The sequence below is a fragment of the Suncus etruscus genome, chromosome 19 (genome assembly GCF_024139225.1).
Source record: "Suncus etruscus isolate mSunEtr1 chromosome 19, mSunEtr1.pri.cur, whole genome shotgun sequence".
Lineage (NCBI taxonomy): Eukaryota > Metazoa > Chordata > Mammalia > Eulipotyphla > Soricidae > Suncus > Suncus etruscus.
The window spans coordinates 10,404,992-10,429,186 of NC_064866.1; the positions used below are offsets into that span (position 1 = coordinate 10,404,992).

The window sequence follows — 24,195 nt, forward strand, 5'->3', positions numbered from 1 at the left end:
CTGCGCCTGGCCTGGGGCCTGGGGGCCGGGCCGGGGCCGCTGAGGGCGCGACGAGGGGAGCCCGGGAGCGGAGAAGGCGCCCCTGAGAGGCCGCTGGTCCCGGTGCGCGTTGTGCTGGCTTGATTCCGTTTCCCTTTCTCTGTATTTGATTGCGTTTCCTCCCACTTCATGGTGTCCTGGCATGGCATGGCATGGCATGGCGTGGCATGGTTTCTTTACTTTGTTTCATTTCATTTCACTTCATGATTTCATGTCATGTCATGCCATTACATCTCATGATTTCATGTGTCATTTTAGGGTTTTATTTTAACTTGATTTCATTTCACTTCATGATTCCATGATTTCATGTCATTTCATGATTTCATTTTATGTCATGTCATTATTTTATTTTACTTTATTTCATTTCAATTCATGATTTCACTTCATTTCATGACTTCATGTCATTTCATGCTTTAATGTCATGTCATGTCATTATTTTACTTTATTTCATTTAATTTCAATTATTTCATTTTATAATTTCATTTCATGTCATGTCATTACATCTCATGATTTCATGTCATGTCATGTCATTTCATTTTACTTTATTTCATTTCACTTCATTATTTCATTTCATGATTTCATGTCATATTTCATCATTTTATTTTACTTTATTTCACTTCATTATTTCATGATTTCATGTCATGTCATTATTACATTATATGATTCATGTCATGTCATTTCATTATTTTATCTTACTTTACTTCAGTCCATTTCAGTTCATTATTTCATTCCATGATTCATTTCGTAATTTCATGTCATTCCATGTCATGTCATTCCATTTTATTTTACTCTAATTTCACTTCATTTGACTTCATGACATTTCATTTCATGATTTCACTTTCAGTTCATTATTTCACTTCATTTCATGTCATGTCATTATTACATTTCATGATTTCATTTCATGTCATTTCATTATTTTATTTTACTTTATTTCATTTTCTTTCACTTCAATATTTCATGTCATATCATTTCATTTCATATCATGTTATTTCATGATTTCACTTCATTTCATGATTTCATGTCTTGATTTCACTTCATGATGTCATCATTACATTTAATTTTATGTCATTTCATTTCATGATTTCATTTTATTTTATGATTTCATTTCATTATTTCATTTCCATTTCAATTTCCCTCAGAGAGAAATCTTAGGGCAAACTGACTCATCATTTCCTGGCATTCTTTCCCTTCTTTGCAGTAAAGATCCCCATTTTCTGGCCCGGAGACGCAGATGGCCTCCAATGACAACGATGCAATATCGTGGTACCAAAAGAAGGTAAAAAAAAAAATGATAACTTACTTTATTTATTTTTCTATTGAAATGCCACTCTACAACCCGACCCCATTTTCTCTGGTCGTGGGGGGTCTTCCCCCACCCTACCACCCCTGGGTGCACAAGGTCATTCATTGTCTTTTGAAATCCAGTTCCAGATTCCCACCCCATCCCACCCATAAGATTTTTTTTTTTTTATTTCAGACATCACTGCAGCTCTGAGCTGCAAACGCAATGCAGGGAACTTTGGAAGTTGGCACCTGCTCCAACTGCTGTTTTTGCTCTTGTTATTTATCTTATTGTTTTTGTTATTATCCCACCCCTAGGTGGGGCTGGGAGCATGTCAGGTGCAATGTTTTAAAACTCAAAACCTGTCCTCTCTGTTCAAAATCATCCTTGCAGCAGCATCTTTTAGCATGCCCTGACCCTTTCTTTCTAGTTTTCCTATTTAGGTTTCCTTTAAGAAGAGGGAATATCTAATAAGGGCCTTTTTTTTTTTAACGTGAAGTATTTTTTTGTTTTTTGTTTTTGGATCACGCCTAGCATCGCTCAGGGGTTACTCCTGGCTCTATGCTCAGAAATCGCTCCTGGCAGGCTCAGGGGACCATGGGTGATGCCAGGATTTGAACCACTGTCTTTCTGCATGCAAGGCAAATGCCCTACCTCCGTACTCTCTCCAGCCCTTGGATGTTGTTTTTAAGTTGTAGCTTATCAATACATTATAGGTTTGTGGCTTTTGGGAGGCTTGAGTTAAATACAAGGATTTTCTGAATTCAGTAGCCTGCTTTCTATTTCAGATTGGAGCGTATGATCAGCAGATTTGGGAAAAATCAATCGAACAGACTCAGATTAAGGTAAATTGACTTATTTGCTTCTAGTTTGTTTTACTGCACTACTATAAAGAGCTATAAACTTTAAAAAAAAACTCTAGTTAACTAAGAAAAAGTACCAGCTGTGGCATTGTTTATTTATTGAAATCTGCAGAGAAAACAACATTGCTAAGAGAGTTATGACAGTTGATGTTAGCCTTAGAATCAGGGAAATAGAGATCTCTGAGGAAATAAATGGCTCATGTAAGAGTGGTTACTTTGGTCAATTTTACTTTGTGGCATTGAGGGTCTTGTATTTCAAGAGAAACTGGACATATGCATTTTTATATAGGTTTTATCTGGATTTTAAACTATCTCGTCCCTTACCTATTTTCCTCCTCCTCTTCCTTCTCTCTTGTAAATCAAATAAAATACGTCAATGGCCTGAAATGCTTTCACAGTTACTGATTTAGGTATGGTCTTAAATTTCTCAGGTCTTAAACATTTTATCCACTGATCTAACAATCAGGCAGACTTTTGGATGATTTCATGCTAACCAAGTAACCCAAGTATGTGCAAGTTAGGGCACAACTAAACTGTCCTATCTTCTGACCCCACTTCTATTAATTATTATCAAGTATAAATATAGTATTATGAATTTTATGGTTTTATTTATTTATTTATTTATTTATTTTTGTTTTGGGGCCGCACCTGGTGATGCTCAGGGGTTACTCCTGGCTACTTGCTCAGAAGTCGCTCTTGGCTTGGGGGACCATATGGGATGCCGAGGGATCGAACTGCGGTCTGTCCTAGTTTAGCACGCACAAGGCAGATGCCTTATGGCGTGTGCCACCATTCCGGCCCCATTTATATGGTTTTATAATAAGAGGGAAATGGATAATTAAGTATTCTAATGTTCCAAATTTGGGTGGTGAGGTCAACATGTATTGAAGTTGGGGGAAGAGGTTGGTACAAATTAATCCTACAAAGGTTACTTGGTAAACAGAAGTAATTTGATGAATTTTGGACTTAAGGAAATATCTAAAAGAATGTCTTTGGATTGATTTTAATACTTAACATCTCTAGGACTCATGGGCCTAGAAAAAGCATTTTGTTTTTCCAAAGCATTACTTTGGAAAATGCTGAATAATGGCTGGTAAATTCATGCCTTAGGATCTTTTTATGGGAGAGATTTGGGGACTCATCATCAGTGCTCATGGTCTGCTCTTACCTCTGTGCTGCTCCAGGTGGTTGGTTCTCAGAGGAGCGAGTGTTGCTGGGGATTAAACCTGGGCCTCCTGTGTGCAAAACTTGCACTCATCCCATTAAGCTATCTCCAGCCCTTTGTCTTTGGCTGTTTTAAAGATTTGGTGCAGACTGAGTACTTTCCTTTCTGCATATGTCTATCTAGGTATAATCCAACTAAATAGTTCAGTTTATCTCTGAGTCACATTGTTCATACTGGCACATTTAAATCTAGTAAAATACATTTGACTTTTATTGGGGGGTGGTGTTGGTTACACCCAGTGCTCAGGACTTAGTCTTTGTGGACTCCAGACCATCTGGGGTTTCAAGAGTCAAACCATGGTGAGCTACGTGCAGAGCAAGTCTCTACTTCCTATTCTAGTGCTCTTGCCCCACCTTTAACTAATACTCTTTGTGTATGTTATGATAGGCTAAGAAACTAGAGAGTTGTATAATGCTTGATCAATTTTTCACAAATATAGTGTTTCATTATGTTGTTATGTTAATAGTATTGTGATGAATACCAATCCAGTTTTATTTTGTGATTTCTTTGGGTGAGAACACCTAGCAGTGCTTTGGAGACTAATTCCAAGGCTCCGGGGCCTTGACGTACCAGGAATTGAATCTGGGGTTCCTACATGTAAGACACGTACTTTAGACCTGTGAGCCATCTAATAGTCCTATTTTGTAAGTTTTACAATATTGTCCGATTACTTTTTTTTTTTTTTTTTGGTTTTTGAGCCACACCCGGCGGTGCTCAGGGGTTACTCCTGGCTGTCTGCTCAGAAATAGCTCCTGGCAGGCACGGGGGACCATATGGGACACCGGGATTCGAACCAACCACCTTTGGTTCTGGATTGTCTGCTTGCAAGGCAAATGCCGTTGTGCTATCTCTCCGGGCCCCCGATTACTTGTTTTTTGTTTTGTTTGTTTTTGGGCCACAGCCGGCAGTGCTCAGGGCTTTCTTCTGCCTCTGCACTCAAGAATTACTCCTTGCTGTGTTCGGGGGCCATATGCAATACAAATGGAACCTGGGTTCTCTGCATGCAAGGCAAGCAGAACATCTTGCCTCTGTTTTTGTTAGCTGCTACTGAGTAACTATAGAGATATAATATAATGGAAAGAGTATAACGTGTCAGATTTCCATTTGTAATCTCTAGCTTTGTGATTCTGAACAAGCACTCTAGTGTTTGGGTTTTCGTTTCCTTCTTTTTTTTTTTTTTTTTTGGTTTATTGGGTCACACCCAGCTGTGCTCAGGGGTTACTCCTGGTTCTATGATCAGAAATCGCCCCTGGCAGTTACAGGGGACCACATGGAATGCCAGAATTTGAACCACCGTCCTGCATGAAAGGCAAATGCCCTACCTCCATGCTATCTCTCTGGCCCTTGGTTTCCTTCTTAAAAGGTTTTCACTCTTCTACATTTCCCTAAACTAACCTAACTTCTTTCCCTATTCAATTTGAAGTTTTCCTCTTAACCTATACCATTTTATACATACCTGTCTTTATTTAATCCACTGTATCAAAGTTAATCCTTTTCTTTGGTAGTTGTTTTTGTCTGGACCACACTGACCACTGCTCATGGCTTATTCCTGGTTATGGACTCAGGGGTCACTTCTTATGGGCACAGAGGACCGGCTTGAGGGTTCTGGGGATCAAACCCTTGTTATCCATGTACAGAAGAAGACCTGCCTTACGCATTGTACATAGCTCTGACCCTTTTTGATCTTGGTTTCACAGCTAGTGGTGACCAGGGTTTGGATTTATTCCTGGCTCTGTGCTTAAGGAACACTCTGGGCGGGCTTGGGAGACCATATAGGATGCCAGGGATTAAACATGGGTCAGTCAATCTCTCCAACTCTGAAAAATTCTTTTTTTTCATTTTTTGGGCTGCACCCGGCGGCACTCAGGAGTTACTCCTGGCTCTGCACTCAGAAATTGCTTGTTGGCAGGCTCAAGGGACATATGGGATGACGGGATCTGAAACACCATTTGTTTGAATCAGCTGCGTGCAAGGCAAATGCCCTACCACTGTGCTATCACTCCAGCCCCCGAAAAATTAATTCTGAACCTAGGATTCTGGGGCAAGGATTGTACTTGTTTCCACTCATAGAATATCTTGATTCATGCAAGGAACTTAGTGTTATAATACTTAATTGATCCATTTTTATTATGTATTATTTTTCATCCTTTTTTGCTCTTCTCAGGTAACTAAGCTAACAGCCCTTTAATGCATGCTTTTTAAGTTCGTAGCAACAGTAAGGAATGAAGGATAACTAAAAATTTATCGATCTAAAAAACCAACATGCCCTAGGTACTAAGAACATAATAAAAAGAACAACATAGGTTTCATAGTGGGGGTTCAAGGTATCTTTTAATTATATTTGGTCTTAGATTAAAAGCAACATTATATGTGATGGATTCTGAATGTGTATCAGAATATAAGCAGTACTTAATGTAATTTAAAAATATATTAGCAAAATACAAGTAACTAGGACAAAAATAATCCAAAAGAAAAAAGTAAATATTAACAAGATATCATAATATAATACAACTAGAAATATATACTGTTAAGTATAATTCATAATTATAAAAGACAAAATTTATAAATATTCACACGGATTATGAAAAGTGGTATGAACACTTTCATAAACATGTATTGGATTACTGTTTTTCCAAGGCATTTAACTACATGTTGAGCACAAGAGTAAGGTTAAGTATCAACAACTGGAACATAGGTATGACTTATCTAGAAAATAAAGAAGTTTTTTTTTTTTTTATCAAGATGGATAAGATATGTAGAAAGGATGAAAAGCCGTCAATCAGTTTGGACCTGGTTGGACAACCTTTCTAAGAATTTTTTTTTTTGGTTTTTGGGCCACACCCGGTAGCAGATGGGATTTTTTTTTTTTTTGGGGGGGCCATACCCGGTGATGCTCAGGGGTTTCTCCTGGCTATGTGCTCAGAAATCACCCCTGGCGGACTGGGGGACCATATGGGATGCTGGGGATCGAACCAAGATCCGTCCTGGATCAGCTGCGTGCAAGGCAAGCACCCTACTGCTGTGCTACTGCTCCGGCCCCAATGGAATATTTCCTGTGGTTTAGTCAAAGGACCACAGATCTATTATTAATGGATATAAATAAATAAATAAAAATATACATACATAGTGTAACAAAAGCTGTGGACTGTTCTAAAAATACTTTTTTTTTGTTTGTTTTTTGGGCCATACCTGGTGATGCTCAGGAGCTACTTCCAGCTATGCACTCAGAAATTGCTCCTGATTCCGGGAACCATATAGGATGCCGGGAATTGAACCATGGTTTATCCTAGGTTAGCGCATGCAAGGCAGAGGCCCTACCACTTGTGCCACCACTCCAGCCCCCCAAGTGTGTGTGTGTGTGTGTGTGTGTGTGTGTGTGTGTGTGTGTGTGTTGGGCCACACCCGGTGAAGCTTAGGGGTTACTCCTGGCTCTGAGCACAGAAATCGCTTCTGGCTTGGGCAACCATATGGGACCCTGGGGGAGCGAACCATGTTTTGTCCTAGCCATTGCTCCGGCCTCCCCATGATATTTTATTTGGCATTTTTTCTTTTGTTTTTGGGACATACGTGGTGGCACTCAGGGAGTTACTCCTGACTCTGTGCTCAGAAATCTCTCCTCACAGGCTTGGGGGACCTTATGGGATGCTGGGATCAAACCCAGGTCTGTCCTGGGTTGGCCACGTGCAAGGCTCTAACTGTGCTACAGTTTCTATAAAGTGATGATTAAAACCATTCAATGTTTATCTTTTCTGCTGGACTTAAAACAATGATAAAGAAAGTCAATAATAAAAGTGATCCTACTGATGAATAAAAATTACAGATATAAATGCTAGAAAGAACTTATTTATAAGTTGGTGCTTACAACAAGGAAATGATCTTCAACCAAGAGAAAAGCCTTCTCCAAGGAATTGTCTTATTGTTGAAAATGAGATCAAAAGGATGGATAGTAGTAACTAAGTTAAGAATAAATAAACTGGGCCCGGAGAGATAGCACAGCGGCGTTTGCCTTGCAAGCAGCCAATCCAGGACCAAAGGTGGTTGGTTCGAATCCCGGTGTCCCATATGGTCCCCCGTGCCTGCCAGGAGCTATTTCTGAGCAGACAGCCAGGAGTAACCCCTGAGCACCGCCGGGTGTGGCTCAAAAACCAAAAAAAAAAAAAAAAAAAAAAAAAAAAAATAAATAAACTCTGGGGCTGGAGAGATAGCACAGTGGTAGGGCATTTGCTTTGTATACAACTGACCTAGGATGGTATGTGGTTCAAATCCTGGCAAACCAAATGGTCCCCCATGCCTGCCAGGGGAGATTTCTGAGCACAGAGCCAGGAGTAATCCCTGAGTGCTGCCAGGTATGACCGAAAAACCACACACACACACACACACACACACACACACACACACACACACACACACACACACACACACACACACACACACACACACCGAAAAACCACACACACACACACATTTCTGAGCACAGACACACACACATATATTTCACACACACACATTTCTGAGCACACACACACATTTCACACACACACATACATTTTACACACACATTTCTGAGCACAGACACACACACACACATACATTTCACACACACACATTTCTGAGCACAGAGCCAGGAGTAACCCCTGAGCACTGCCAGGTATGACCGAAAAACCACACACACACACACACACACACACACACACACACACACACACACACAAACGAATAAATAAACTCTTTGAGAAAACAGAAGAGGGAGTACATGTCCCAACTCATTCTGAGCTCTGTATGACCTGTGTCAACAAGCCAGATAGATAAAAATGATAACAAGAAAATTCATATAAAAAGAAAATTCACATGAGAATAACCAAATTAAATAGCATATAAAATGAATTACCTACTGTGCCAAGTAGAATTTATTCTAGAAATGTCACATTGGTTTTGGCATTTGAAACTAAGTTGACATAAACTCAGTTGACTATATTAAAAGAATAAAGGCAAATCCATGTGATCTCAGTAGATAGAGGGAAAAAAATTGACAAAATTCAGTGTCCTGTGCAGGGTTTTCTATTAAAAACAACCTACAGCTAACATCACAATTATAAGGTTGAGTGCTTTGTCCTTAAAATCATGAATAAGACAAGATGTTTGCCCCAATTACATCTATTTAACATTTTTTGTGTGTGGAGGTAGAGGTGGGGTGCATAAAAACAGTGAAATAAGGCAAACAAAACAAGTAACAAAGGAATGACCTTAATTCATGATTATAGGATCCTTTATGTTGAAGATCCTAAGCCATGAACAACTTACTAATGAAGAGGACTGTGATAGAGCTCAGCATCTATGAGACCATGGTTTCAGTTCCCAGCCCAGTACAGTTATTTCCTCTCACTAAAATTAATATTATTTTATCAGAGTCTCTAGATTCAGGTTCAACTATTAAAAGTCATTTTTTCTTTTTTTTTTTGGTTTTTGGGTCACACCCAAGCAGCGCTCAGGGGTTACTCCTGGCTCAACGCTCAGAAATTGTTCCTGGCAGGCTCGGGGGACCATATGGAATGCCAGGATTCAAACCACTGACCTTCTGCATGCAAGGCAAACCCTTTACCTCCATGCTATCTCTCTGCCCACCCCCCCCAAAGTCTTTTATCTCATTTTGGGCTACACCCAACAGAACTCAGGTTTTAAGGTGGGTGAGGGGTGGGAGGCAACTTCGAAACACTGATGGAGGGAAGTTGACATTGGTGGGGGGGAGATTGGTACTAGCATATTGTCTAAAACTGAATTATCAGCAAATAGGTTCTTTAATAAGATACACATTTTTAGCAGTGTAATCAAAGTTTCACTTTTGGCTCGGAGGGGTGGCGGTTTGGGCTACAACTCACTGTTGATCAGGGCTTCTGGGGATCATTATGGTGGTGGTGGTAGGGGTACTATACACAGTGCTAGGTTTTGATCGTGGGTTGGCCACACAGGGCAAATTCTTTACACTCTGTACTGTCTCTCTAACCTAGCAAATATTTTATTCTTTTTTTTTTTTTGGTTTTTGGGCCACACCCAGCAGCGCTCACGGGTTACTCCTGGCTGTCTGCTCAGAAATAGCTCCTGGCAGGCATGGGGGACCATATGGGTCTCCGGGATTCGAACCAACCACCTTAGGTCCTGGATCGGCTGCTTGCAAGGCAAACACCACTGTGCTATCTCTCCGGCCCCAAATATTTTATTCTTATCTCTTCTTTCTCTACCTCCCCTGCCTCATGATCACCACAGGTCTTATGCATCGCAATTTGCTATAGAACCAGTTCAAAATATCCAACTTAATTTGTTGTTACTTTTTTCTCTTCCAAGTGGTACACAGGAGACTTGGGTAGCCCTCCCAGGAAATCTTAGCTTGCTGGGCCAGAGGTTCCATGTGAGGCCATGTAAGGTTCTTAAGGCTGTGGTGCTGTGAATGCCCTTTGTGGGAAATTATATAGTCCATCTCAGCAGTGCTCAGGGTCACCAGGGATACTTTTGATGAAGTCTGGTGGTGACTCATTTTGGTGCTGGGGATCAAAATGGAGTTGGTTGCATGCAAGGTATGACTCTTATTCCCTGCACTGTTTCTCTAACCCAAAATATCCAATTTAAAAATGAAATGATAGCTACAGATTTGGAAAATTACTTTTTAATCATATATTGGGAAGTTATATATATATATATATATATATATATATATATATATATATCATACAAAGCCATTAGTTAGAAGACAAAAAGTTTAAAAATGGGCAAGAAGCCAGAGAGAGTTGGATTACATATTTTGTATTACAGGGGCCTGGGTTTGATCTCAGCATCACAGGTCCTCCAACTATCACTGGAAGTGATTTCCTGAGATTCACCACGTTTAGCTCAAAAACAATATATAAAATGAAATGGCAAAATTTTTTATTATGTATTTACTACAAAGATAATGACTAATGGACATATGGAAAAATGCTCAGCATTATTTGTCATCAAGCAAGCGCAAACTAAAACCACCATGAGAAACTATAAAATGGCTAAAATTCAAGAGTTAATTGATCACATCAAGTGTTGATAAAGACCTGGAGGAATTAAATCTATTGAATTGCTAGTGGAAATGGAAAATGGAAACTGCTTTTGCTATTTCTAAAATATTAAATATTTTCCATATTATCCAGCAATCTCATTCCTAGGTTTCTGCCTAAAAGAAATAAGCACTAAGCACATGTAGAATTTCATGACAGCACTGTTCACAATAGCCTAAGCTGATTAAAAATAGCAACCCAAATATTTTATCAGCTGGTAAATGGATAAACAGATGTTCATACAATGAGATACGGTTCATCAGTTAAGCATATTAACAAGCATGAACTATTATGCTGGGTTATTTATGCCCAATAAAGGATCCTTTATTGTGTGATTCAGTTTATATAAAATTTCTAGAAAAGCCAAATCTTTAGAAAAGAAAAGCAGATCTATGATTAAATGGCTAGGTAGGTTAGTGATTTATTGTGTTATTATTTTGAAGTGATTCAAGTGTTTGAATATCTGAACGTGGTAATGGTTAACCAACTATGTAATTTACTGTAAACCTTTTAAACTAGTGACTGAAATTACTAAACGGACCCAGAGCAGTAGCACAGCGGGCAGGGTATTTGCCTTGTACGCTATCGACCTAGGTTTGATCGCTGACATCCCATTTGGTTCCCTGAGCCTACCAGGAGGAACTTCGGAGAATCAACGGGTGTGGTCCAAAAACCAAAAAAAAAAAAATTACTAAATACCTGTAAGTAGGTAAGTGTTTTAAGTCTGTAAACGATAGTGCAATAAAGTATTCTCTTCACCCCACCCCCTTTTTTTTTGGTGTCTGGATCACTACTCCTGGAGGGACTTAGGGGAGTGTTTGGGGTACCAAGGTTTGAACCAGGGTCAGCCACATGCAAGGCAAGCACCCTACCTGCAATACTTTCTGACCCTTCAGTAGAGCTATTTTGTTAAAATTGCACCAACAGAAAAAAGACATAATAAAGTACTCAAGAAATTCATACACAGTCCCAGTGAAAACTGTTATTTATAATATTGTTTCTGTTTTTGTTTTGGGGCCGTACTCTTTAGAGGTTAGGTTATTCTTGGCTCTGCACTCAGGAGTTACTCCTGGTGGTGCTCAAGGGTTATGTGAGTTGTCAGGGATTGAAACCAGGTTGGTCTGATGCAAGATAAATGTCCCATTCACCACTTTTGCTCTGCCCTTAAATATTTTTTGAGAAAATATAGTAAATATAGAATCTCAGTATTTTTCTGTGATAAATCTCAACTTAATCTCAACTGGTCTAAGGTGAGCAAAACTTATTTTTGCTTTTAATTTTTTCTATATTAGAATAAAGTATTAGAAAAAAATTTGAGCTGGAGAGATAGCACAGAGGTAAGGCGTTTGCCTTGCATGCAGGATGGTGGTTTGAATCCCGGCATCCCATCTGGTCCCCCGAGCCTGCCAGGAGTGATTTCTGAATGTAGAGCGCTGCTGGGTGTGACCCAAAAACCCAGAAAAAAAAAAGAAAAAAATTTTTAAATGATAAAATAAATATATAAGAAATTAAATAATAGTCCTAAGTACAGACATAGATCTTATTTGTAGTTACGGAATGGTAGTTAGTTGACTGACAAGACCCACTCATTGAACGAAGTTTGAATGCAAGTATTAATTTCATCAGATCTTTTTCTGAAAGTCATGTACAAAAGATTTGAATATATTTTAAGTATATGCCTGAGTACTCTGAGTATAAATCTGAATATAACTTATAAAGTAAAAATAAAAGATTACTCATTTCCCCTCTCACAAAAATCATGGAGGCATGAAAGAGAAGACAAACAAGAATCCGTAGTATCAGACAGGATGGCAAACAGAGAGGAAAATTGTGTTCTGGTATTATGTAGGTATATTCCTAAGAAAGTTATGTTAGTCCTAGAAAATTACTAGATCAGAATGGAGAAGGCAAACATAAAGATGGTGTGAATATCTTTGTGGGGAGAGGGGAGAGGGGAGGATGTGTGTGTGAGGGAAATAAACAGGAACTTGTTGTATTTGAGTTCACCAGGAGATTTGTAACCCTTGTAGAGTGATTTAGGGTGAATTAATTGTATATATGATCACAGTTAAAAACAATTATAGTAACAAAATAATTCATAATAAAGGGGTTAAGAATCACTATTTTCTATTTGGCATACTAAAAATGTACATGAATTCATAACATTTGAAACCAAATATTGATTTAATTAAAATTGTGATAATGCTATATGGGGAAAACCCATTTAGGAAAGAAAGCATTTGTCTATTTGCTTGGCAATGTAAAAAAAAATAAGATTTAGAGGCTGGAGTGATAGTACAGTGGGTAGGGAGATTGTTTGCCTTGCATGTGGCAGACCTGTATTTGATCTCTGGCATCCCATGTAGTTCTCCCACCCCCCAACCCCCCAATCCTGCCAGGAGTGATTTCTGATAGAGTCAGGAGTAACCCTTGAGTGCCACCAGGTGTGGCCCAAAACAAATAAACAAAATAAAGATTTAGAGGTCAGAGTATTAGTATAGTGGATAGGGCATTTGCTTTGCATTCAGCTGACCCAGGTTCAATCCCTGGCATCTCATATAGTTCCCAAACTGCCAGGAATGATCTCTCAGCACAGAGCCAGGAACCCCTGAGCACTGCTGGATGTGGCCCAGAACAAACAAACAAAAACCCCTAAGATTTAGCACTAAGTTTTATGCATTATTATAAGCACTGTGCATGCATTGTATTTTGGGGGGTGGAGGGGATTGGGACCAGAAGGGGGAAATTCCAGGAATTTAATCCAAGGCCTCATACATAGGAGGCATGTGCTGTACCACTGAACTATCCTGGCCCCCTCCTTCTCCCTCTTAATGATCCTTAAAACAGTCCTATGAGGTAGGTAGATAATCATTCCCATTTTACAGGTGAAGGAACTGAGGCACAGAAATGCTAAGTAAGACAGTTTTCTCTGCATCAGCAATAGTACGAAATGAATGGATAGCATCTAAAATTGAAGAAAGTCCCATACACATCTTATTTTAGAAATTAGAAGAAAGAAGAAATAGCTAGGAAGTAGGAATCAAGGCTAAGGAAGGGTGAAGCCTTACCCTTCAAAAGAGTTATTTTTCTTACTAGTTCGTAAAAGTATTTTTGTAGTAAAAATTTAGATTAAAATTTGCCCTTGTCCTCAAAAGTAAATTATGCTGTTACTTGAACAATAAAGTCTATATGAAATAGAGCGATACAATAGTAGATACAGAGGAATATGAGCATGCAAGATACACAGATATATCACCATATTTTTATACCAGTCACAAAAAAGATTTGAGTTGTGTTGGCTTAACCATTAGATCCTAAAATGCCATCTGACCCTTTATAGTCAGAATCTTGTTTGTTCCTGTGCTAGGTTACTGGAGCAGCTTTTTAAACATTTCCATCAAATCTCATCACCACTGAAGATGCTTGTTATTTTGTCTATGTTATAACTCTTATGTGATAGTTTTCTCATAGTTAAAATTAATTTGCTGGCGTGGTGGTGCTAGAGGTAAGGTGTCTGCCTTGCCAGCGCTAGCCTAGGATGGACTGCGGTTCGATCCCATGGCATCCCATATGGTCCCCCAAGCCAGGAGCTACTTCTGAGTGCATAGCCAGGAGTAACCCCTGAGTATTACCGGGTGTGGCCGAAAAACAAAAAAAGAAAACCCCAAAATTAATTTATGAGTATCATATTGAATGAAAATATTCTTGGTCTGGTGAGGTAATATGGGGTTTTAAGGCACTTGTCCTGCACACATGCAGCCCACCCCAATAATCCCAGCACCACATATCATTCCCTGAGCCTCCACAAAAGTAAACCCTCAGCACAGCCAAATGTGTGCCCCCCCAATTCATCCTGATAGTAGATTCACCTTCTAGCATAATTACAATCTCACAACTTGAAATCACCTTTTCAGGTTCTCATTCATAACTCAACCACATCACTTTTACTGTTACAGGCCTTTTGAACTTTTTTCTTTAGTTTTTGTAATAATTATCTCTAATTTTGGGTTTTATATGCTTTTCCGAATTCCTCCCTTTTTTTTTAATTTTTATTTTGACCATAATGGCTTACATATCTTCCACAGTAGTATTTTAGGTACATATTAACATTGAATCGAGGAATACCCATCACCAAATTTGTCTTCCCTTCACCCCTGTTCCCTTCCTGCAACCCATATCCCCAACCATCATCCCCCCTCCCCCCCAGGCTGCTAGAGTAAGTGTTTCTCCCTGTGTCTAGCTAACTACTAGTAATCATATATCTGTTTGGTGCTGGTACCCTCCCTTGTTTCCCCCTCTATTTGAGAGGCGGAGCTAGATAGTTCGAGTTATGTGGTTTAGTTTGAGGAAAGAAAAGCAATAGAATGGGATAAAAAATCAAATAAGCTGAAAATGGGCGGAGTCCTTCTGCAGGGGTCCTCAAACTTTTTAAACAGGGGGCCAGTTCACTGTCCCTCAGACCATTGGAGGGTCTGACTATAGTAAAAACAAAACTTATGAACGAATTCTTATGCACACTGCATATATCTTATTTTGCAATGAAGAAACAAAACAGATACAAATACAATATGTGGCCCGCGGGCTATGGTTTGAGGACTACTGTTAGAGGCTTTCAGCCTCAGTTTGAGAGAGTACAGGAAAAAGATAATTGAAACACCGCAATCATACAGAAAGAAATATCAAATAAAATATCCAGTGAGCACTACAGCAATAAAGACAAGCACCACACAATAGTCTTATTCCTGAAATCAAACCATGCCGAGTGCAAGAAAAAAGAGAAAGATAAAATAAAATAAAATAAAATTGGAGATATCAACTTCAATATTTACACCAAAATAAAGAAGTCAAAAAAAAATCAATCAATAAATATATATGTGGATAAAAGGATTATTATTTTTCCCCCTGCATAGGCACAGTAACTATTGGAGACATTATAGAGGGAATTCCCTTGGCCTAAGAGATACAGGATTTCCCCACCCTTGAAGTATACTGTCATGGGATTAACTATAGACTCCTTGCATGATCATTTACTCTCCCCTCAATGCTTTTGTGGTGTATGGAAGACTTCTGCATCGTCATGGATGGTAAAATCAGGCCTCTGTATCTAAAGATCTTGGTGTCTATTCAGCTCAAGGAATAGAGCTTATTATGAAGTGTTTCTTTGTGGTTCTAGCAGATCTGCTTCTTCAGTGTCGTTTTAATCCCTCTTCTGTAGTGGTGGTCTTGGTCATTATGTTGCTCCTAGGATGGAGCCTATGTTTCGTTATGTTTCAGTTGTGATTGTCTCAGTCTGACCTCTGGAATTGAAGTTCTTGTTTGTTGAACAGGTCGTAGACCAAAACCTAGGCTAGAGCTTTTTTTTGTTGTTGTTCCCGGGATGTTTACTGTCCAGTCATGGTTGTAACAACCAGTCATCTGTAGATAGCTGTCTTGGCTTTTGCACAGATCAAAGGCTGACAAGTCTTCTGATTGGCTGGTGAGGAAGGACAACTTGCTCTTAGATCAAGTTGTTCCCATTTCCTTGTTGTCAGAATATCAATTTAGATATGGCACATGTTGGTGTCAGAGCAGCATTATGGATGCCCCGGAGGGGATTTGGTTTCTGGAGCTGTTGTGGAGAACTGTGTCGTTTCTATGTCTGGGATCCAGGACTGAATTTCTCCTTTTGCTAATCGTGTCTCTCTTTTGAAATTTCTCATGCATGTTTGATGTCTTCGGTTAGATATTAGAAATATTCTTTTGGTTTCTTAAGTCTTTACACTTGTGTCTATGGTATGATACTTACCTTGTAATCGTTCTATTCTGTCATCTTCTCTCTGTGCCAGACCAGTAGTAGTTTGAAGTCTTTTAGTAGCAAAAATATGGAAATTTCAGCATGCAAGAGTAACTGTTGCAGAGTTTCTTTTATTTTCAGTTAAATTAAGAATCTGATAGTATTGCAGCAGACACCACCAGGGTTTTGTGTCTAATAGTAGAAATTCCATTTTGAGTGTGAGCGTAGTGCCTATTTATTTAGAGGGCACTATTAGAGAGGACCAGTCTGCATTTGGGGCTTAGAAGGTATATTTCTAGATACCTGCACTGACAACTGGGTTAGGGATAGCTTTATTTGTCCTATAATCTTGCCAGTTCTGATTTTTGGACCATACCATACCTGGCAGTACTCAAGGCTTACTCCTGGCTCTGCATTCACTCCTGGCAGAACTTGGGAGATGATCTGGGGTGTCATGATCAAACCCAGCTTGGCTGTGTGCAAGGCAAGTACTTTATTTTCTGTACTGTTGCTCTGCATAAATAAATCCTATAAATTCCTTAGGCTCACAAATAGAGGCTGTGGCCAGTAACAAAATTTCTCACAATTTCCAGGGTTTAATTCTCTAATTTTTCAGAAGTCAACCTCAATCTAGTCTGATTTTAAACTTCTCCTGACATTGATTAGCTATAAAAATATCAATATTTTGAGTCTAGATTACAAAATGGTTTTCAATAAGAATGATCAGGTTAGAATCTCTGTGCCTTGGTTTCTCATCTATAAAGCAAGATAATAAAGGTGCCTATTTTATAGGACTACATGAGTTAAGCAAATTACTTTATGTAAAGTGCTTATCATCATGCCTGACACATGTTTTCTTCTCCTATGATACTATAAAATATCTAGGATGAAGCAGAAGGGCCCTGAAACAAAAATAGGCATTTAAAAAATATTCTTTCTCAACATAAACATATACAAACAGATATGACTTTCCCATCTTTAAGAACAGAGGTCACAAAATTTATTCATAACTCTACCCCTTAGAGGGGGAAAACAATGAAAGAAATTCAGAGGCATTTTCATGAGGAACTCTTAAAATATTTGGCTTTGTAAATTTGTCTTCCCTTCTGTCCTGTTCTTTCTGAAAATAAAACCCTATTTTGACAATTGTTGTATATGTTGCTTGAGGACATTACCTGGACTATTAGATATTTGCTAACTGAGTAAATGAATGTGTTTCTGTTGCTAAGGGAGGTTTTTATAGTTAATTATTTATGTGTCATATTAATGCTAGCTCTGATTTTATAGTTTTATAGGTGAAAAGTTTGGAAATCAAGAAAAGTGGGTGGATTATTTTGGCTCAAAAGTTAAGGCTTTTTAAGCTATGAGAGCTATCTTTTTTATTTTTATTTTTTAGGGAGCAGGGGTTTAGGTCTACACCTGGTGGCACTCAGGGTTACTCCAGGCTCTAAGCTTGGAAATCACTCCTGGGCAGGTTTGGGGGACCATTAGGATGCAGGGCATTGAATCGGGATCCATGCTGGTTCAGAAGCGTGCAAGGCAAATGCCTTACCTCTGTGCTATCACTCTGGCCCTGATGAAAGCTATCCTCAGTTGAAATAGTAAAAATGCAGGTGTCCACAAAGTTTGTATCTGTTAGGCTACAGTGCAGAGGTATTTCATTATAACAATACAATGTAGTCAAAATAATTTCTAATTTTGAATGTAGTACAAGTCATGAATATTGCATATTTTAATTATTATTGTACATGTTTCTTCAAAAACATTTTTTTTTTTTTTTTGTTTAGATTACTCCTGATTCACTGCTTAGAGGGTGATGTAGTACTGGAAATCGAACTGAGCTTTTTTTTTTTTTTTTTGGTTTTGGGCCACACCCAGTGGTGCTCAGGGGTTACTTCTGGCTGTCTGCTCAGAAATAGCTCCTGACAGGCACGGGGGACCATATGGGACACCGGGATTTGAACCAACCACCTTTGGTCCTGGATTGGCTGCTTGCAAGGCAAATGCTGCTGTGCTATCTCTCCAGGCCTCGAACTGAGCTTTTTGAATGAAAAGTATATATGCTAGTCCTTTAAGCTGTCCCACCTGAGCCCTAAAAGACTTAACCTCCCCCAAATACCTAATTTTAAAGATGTAATTAATTAGATTAATTTGATTAAATTTAAGGTTTTAGAAGATATTCCTATAAAATTCACAGTTTTAGTGAATTCATAGTTGTATTAACTGGAAACAGGATTCAGTTTACTTAAGAAAAATGTTTAGGGGCCAAAGTGATAGCACAGTGGTAGGGCATTTGACTTGCACATGGCCAATCCCAGATGGATCCTGGTTCTATCCAGTCATCCCACATGGTCCCCCAAGCCAGGAGTGAGTGATATCTGAGCTTAGAGCCAGGAGTAACCTCGAGCACCACCAGGTGTGGCCCCAAAACAAAACAAACAAGCAGAAGAGATTAGTAGAGGGTATATCAGTGAAGCAGAGGAAAATGGTACAGAGAAAAAACCCAACGTACCCTGTCCAAAGGCATAAAACTTGAGAGCTTTAGGTTCTGTGCAAGACAGAGGGAGGTATTAGAAACAAGGAATTAAGTGAACTTTATATACAGGGAGTGGAGCTTTTTGGTCCTCTTCTACCCCTAAACACAGCCAAGGAAATTGGTGATATTTTATGAGAAAATTCTTTGGCTGTTTGCTCAGTGTTAAGACACTTGCCTTGAATTTGATCCCTGGCATTGTACCACATGTGACACGTGATCCTACCAGTGTTGCTGCATTTTATCCATTTTACCACAATAGCTGTATGGTCTCTGGTTGGTGCAAGTTCTGCAACTAGAGTGTACATCTTAGCAAGCACCTCAGCAGATATGTGTGAGCACAGTTAAATGCCAGACTCCATCATCAAAACCACAAGAAAGGCAAGGGAAGGAGACTGAAGAAAATTCTTTAGAAAGCCGTTGGAGACACTGAGGAGGTGGTATAATATGTCTTGATACTGAAAACAGAATTTGAGCCCCCTGGTCTGATTCTCAGGACGTTTGCAGAAAGTGTTAGCTTTCCTGTCTCCATCAAGAAGAATACTTGAGGATTCTCTTTGTAATCCTTGAATGATCCCAGGAAAAATGATACCTCCAGATAATTGGCACTTGGTGATTTTCCATACTTTCTGCTTGATGACTTCACAGTGGAGCTCCCCGTTTGTAATCTATATACTTAGAAATCTTACTGTTTGGCATTTATCTGGAGGAGCTGTAAACAGCTCTCTGAGCAATACTTCTCCTTGTGGTGTGGGCCTGGCGGTTTCTTTCTAGTGCTTTAGCAGTGCCAGGGACAATCGGGATCACACATACTCAGGACCATGCAGTGTTGGGGATAAACTCTGTGCATGTACTAGAAAAGTATTTCAGCCCCTGAGCTACCTCCTTGACCCCCAGTAAGTTTTTGTGTTTTTATTTATATTCAGTAACTATGAATTTACTATATAATTGAATCTTTTTGTCTGTTTGTTTTGGGCTGTACCCAGTGGCGCTCAGGGGCTACTCCTGGCTTTGTGCTCAGAAGTCACTCCTGGCAGGCTCAGGGGATCATTTGGGATTCTGGGAATTGAATCTGGGTTCATCCTGGGTTGTCTGCGTGGAAGGCAAATGCCCTACCACTGTGCTATCTCTCCAGCCTATAATTCTGTAATTGAATATTAAATATCCACCTTATATGTAGCAAGAAAGGGAACACTAGCAGCATTAGAACTTTCCTCAATATTCCCCTTGCCACTCCCAACAACAGAAGTCACCAGTAGCCTGACTACCAGTTTAAAATTTTTATGTAAGTGAAATTCGATATAAATACATTCAGAATTCCAAATTCTTTTGTTTAATGTGTGAATAATTTATACAGTTTCATAATTAGAGATTGGGCTATTTCTACCTTTTCTTGGTGGGGACCACTTGCCAAGGATGTGGTGCTTCTTGGGCCCTACTGCAAGCCAGTTAAACTTGGGTACCATTTGGTAGTGCTGGAGTTCAAACTGAAGTTTGCTGCATGAAAGGCAAACACTTTAATCCCTCTACTGCCTCTAGCCCCTATTTACTCTACTCTTCAGGGACAATTTTCCACTGCATTGGGACTCATCAGTAATATTTCTGTGAACATTTTATATACATTATTAGTGAAAACATACATTGATTATGGATCAGTGCCTCAAAATAGAATGCTGGCTGGGTTTTTAATTCTTTATTTTGATATAGAACTAACTATCAAAATAGTTAGATTCCAGTTAACTCATATGGTCCTCTGAGCATGCCAGGAATAATCCCTCAGTACAGAGCCAGAAATAAGCATTACACACACAGTCAGGTAATGTCCAAAACCATTAAAAATAAGAAGCAAACAAAAAGAAAATAGGAATAAGTTAAAATTTAGATGAATGAAAAAAATTGCTTAAGAAAAGCTTTCCTGGGGGGCCGGGCGGTAGCGCTAAAGGTAAGGTGTCTGCCTTGCCTGCGCTAGCCTTGGATGGACCGCGGTTCGATCCCCCGGTGTCCCATATGGTCCCCCAAGCCAGGAGCAACTTCTGAGCACATAGCCAGGAGTAACCCCTGAGCGTTACCGGGTGTGGCCCAAAAAAACAAAAAAACAAAACAAAACAAAAAAAAAAAAAGAAAAGCTTTCCCAAAATAGAAATTAATGAATTTCCATATGGAAGAGATTCTTAGCAAAATAGGTAAAAAAAAAAAAACTATCTCAAACTGAGTTTTCTGAGCATCTTAAGATTTCAGAAGAAACAATTCATGTTCAAAACATCAGAAGTCAGAATGACATTAGCAGTTGCAATAACAACATTCGAATCTTGAAAATAATGGAACAATATCTTAATTCCTGAAAGGAAATGAAATATTACTTTGGATTCTAAAAATGATTTACGTTCACCCAGTGTGACTTCTAATCACATTTGAGGGTAGAATGAATTTGAAAAGTCATCTGTGTGATTCCTTTGTCAGAAGCTACAAAAGGTGTGCCCTTTTGTACAAACCTACATGGTTTGTAGTTACTAGTGGTTCCCAGAGAGAAACTTGTCAGAATGATAGTGCAGAAAACTACTGAGATTACAGCTGTATCTTGTGTGATTAAAGTAGAAATATAAAAGGTTTTGGCAAGGTCGTTTCCAAGAATTTGTTTTTTATTTTGAGGGCATGCCAAGCAGTGCTCAGGACTTACTCTTGACTGGATTCAGAGATCACTCCTGGCAGTGCTTGGATTTTATTTTATTTTATTTTGTGGTCCAGCGATTTTTTTTTTTTTTTTTTTGGTGTGTGTGTAGAAAAAGAACCATTGAGAGGCTGGAGTGATAACACAGCAGTGTAGGGTATTTGCCTTGCATGTGGCCCACTCAGGATTGATTCGGTTAGATTCCCAGCATCCCATATGGTCCCTCAAGCCTGCCAGGAGAGATTTCTAAGTAAAGAGCCAGAAGTAACTGCTGAACACCACTGGATGTGCACCCTCCCCCTACCAAAATAACTTTTGAGGGACTGGAGTGATAATAAAGCAGGTAAGGCCTTACCCACAACTCTCCTGGATTTGATCCTCAGCATCCTATATGGTCCCAAGTATGCCAGGAGTAATTTCTGAGCACAGAGCCAGATGTAACCCCCCAAAAAAAATTTAGAAAAAATAAGAACTTTAGATTCATTTTATAGCATTTAAGTATTTGGAAAATGACAAATATTTTGACTAAACTCATTGTAAATGAAAATATAATATAACTTATAGGATGCTGTTTTGTGTGATCAGTAATTTGATAGTTCATTATTAACTGCCAATTACTGATATATCAAAAATTAATATAACTACATAGTAGTTTTTGTATGAAATAATTAGTTGGGGATTAGTAGCATAAGAAAACTAAATTATATGGGCTGGAGCAGTGGCACAGGTGGTAGGGCATTTGCTTTGCACATGGCTGACCCAGGACAGACCGAGGTTCAATTCCCTGGTATCCCATATAGTCCCTCAAACCAGGAACGATTTCTGAGCGCATAGCCAGGAGTAACCCTTGAGCGTCACCAGGTGTGGCCCAAAAACCAAAAAGTAAGGAAGAAGAAAGGAAGGAAGGAAGGAAGGAAGGAAGGAAGGAAGGAAGGAAGGAAGGAAGGAAGGAAGGAAGGAAGGAAGGGAGGAAGGAAGGAAGGGAGGGAGGGAAGGAGGGAAGGGAGGGGAGGGAAGGGAGGGAGGGAAGAAGGAAGGAAGGAAGGAAAGAAGGAAGGAAGGAAGGAAGGAAGGAAGGAAGGAAAGAAGGAAGGAGGGAAAGAGGGAGGGAGGAAACTGAATTATCGTGTACTATACTGAGTCAGCAGACGACTTCAAAATCAGTACATTAAGAAATAGCAAAATAAACCCAAACAAACCAAAAACCAATAAAACAAATAAAACAAGGCAAGTACATGTTCAGTATTTAGAAGTATGAAAGTACAAACCAAAAGCAATAGCTAATAAAAATGATGGGAGTTATTTATTTTATTTTATTTTTTTTTTTTGGTTTTTGGGCCACACCCGTTTAACGCTCAGGGGTTACTCCTGGCTATGTGCTCAGAAATCGCCCCTGGCTTGGGGGGACCATATGGGACGCCGGGGGATCGAACCGCGGTCCTTCCTTGGCTAGCGCTTGCAAGGCAGACACCTTACCTCCAGCGCCACCTACCCGGCCCCGAGTTATTTATTTTAAATGAGTGAAATTGAGCAGTGAGTCTCTTAATGTTCTTTGGTATTGTTGTTTTAAGAAGTGATGCAAGTGTTTGCATGCATTACTTGATAAAACTAAAACTAGTATTAGTAAATTCTTTTAAGGAACTTCAATAGTAGTGGGCCTATAGTAAAAGTACATATATATAAATATGCCATAAGTCTTTTATATTTAAAAAACTCTTTTTTGATGAGTCTCTTTTTAATTTATTTTTTGAATCTGTTTTACTTTGTTTTATTCTAGGGCTTCAAAAACAAACCAAAAAAGATGGGTCATATAAAGCCAGACTTGATTGATGTTGACCTAATCAGAGGTAAGTGGTACATCTGGCTCATTTCTTACATATAATAGTCACTATTTCATAGTGGTGCCAAAGATTATTTTTTTTTTTAGATCTTTCCTTGTGATTGTATTCTTTAATTTCTTCTTAAGGCTTTTTTCTCACTTTTATCTCCCTTACTTTAATATTGTGTGAAAGATTATATGTTTCTATAAGATTGAAAGAGGAATAATAGAGATAATGTTTTTCTTTTTATTAAGAAATACATGTAACTTTCAAGTGAGCCTGATTTTTTTTGTTTTTGTTTATGTTTTTGGGTCACACCTGGCAGCACTCAGGGGCTACTCCTGGTTCTACGCTCAGAAATCACCCCCGGTATGGGGCTGGGAAGGTGGCGCTAGAGGTAAGGTGTCTGCCTTGCAAGCACTAGCATAGGACGGACCGCAGTTCGATCCCCCGGCGTCCCTTATGGTCCCCCCAAGCCAGGGGCGATTTCTGAGCACATAGCCAGGAGTAACCCCTGAGCGTCAAACAGGTGTGGCTCAAAAACCAAAAAAAAAAAAAAAAAAAAAAAAAAGAAAAGAAATCACCCCCGACAGGCTCAGGGGACCATATGGGATGCCGGATTCAAACCACCAACCTTCTGCATGCAAGGCAAATGCCTTACCTCCATGTTATCTCTCTGGCCCTGAGCCTGATTTATTTTGACCTTCTGATCTTAATAGCTGAAGCAAGACATTTAATGCAAGACATACCATACCACCTGTCCTATGTATGGCTCTGGCTCCTGGAATATTTTTAAATTTAAAATTTAGGGGCCAAGAAGGTGGCGCTAGAGGTAAGGTGTCTGCCTTGCAAGCACTAGCATAGGATGGACCACAGTTCGATTCCCCCCGGCATCCCATATGGTCCCCTCAAG

General features: G+C 39.2%; 1 protein-coding gene across 1 annotated transcript in view; it reads left to right on the forward strand.

Annotated features, from left to right (window-relative positions):
- The first annotated feature begins 1,173 nt into the window (after positions 1-1,173).
- Positions 1,174-24,195, forward strand: part of PHTF1 (putative homeodomain transcription factor 1) — a 51,278-nt gene continuing 28,256 nt past the window's right edge. Inside the window, exons 1-3 of the mRNA XM_049765689.1 lie at positions 1,174-1,315; positions 2,110-2,166; positions 23,240-23,309. Of these exons, the coding sequence (XP_049621646.1) occupies positions 1,271-1,315; positions 2,110-2,166; positions 23,240-23,309 (172 nt within the window). The 5' untranslated portion in view covers positions 1,174-1,270. The remainder of the gene's footprint in view (positions 1,316-2,109; positions 2,167-23,239; positions 23,310-24,195) is intronic.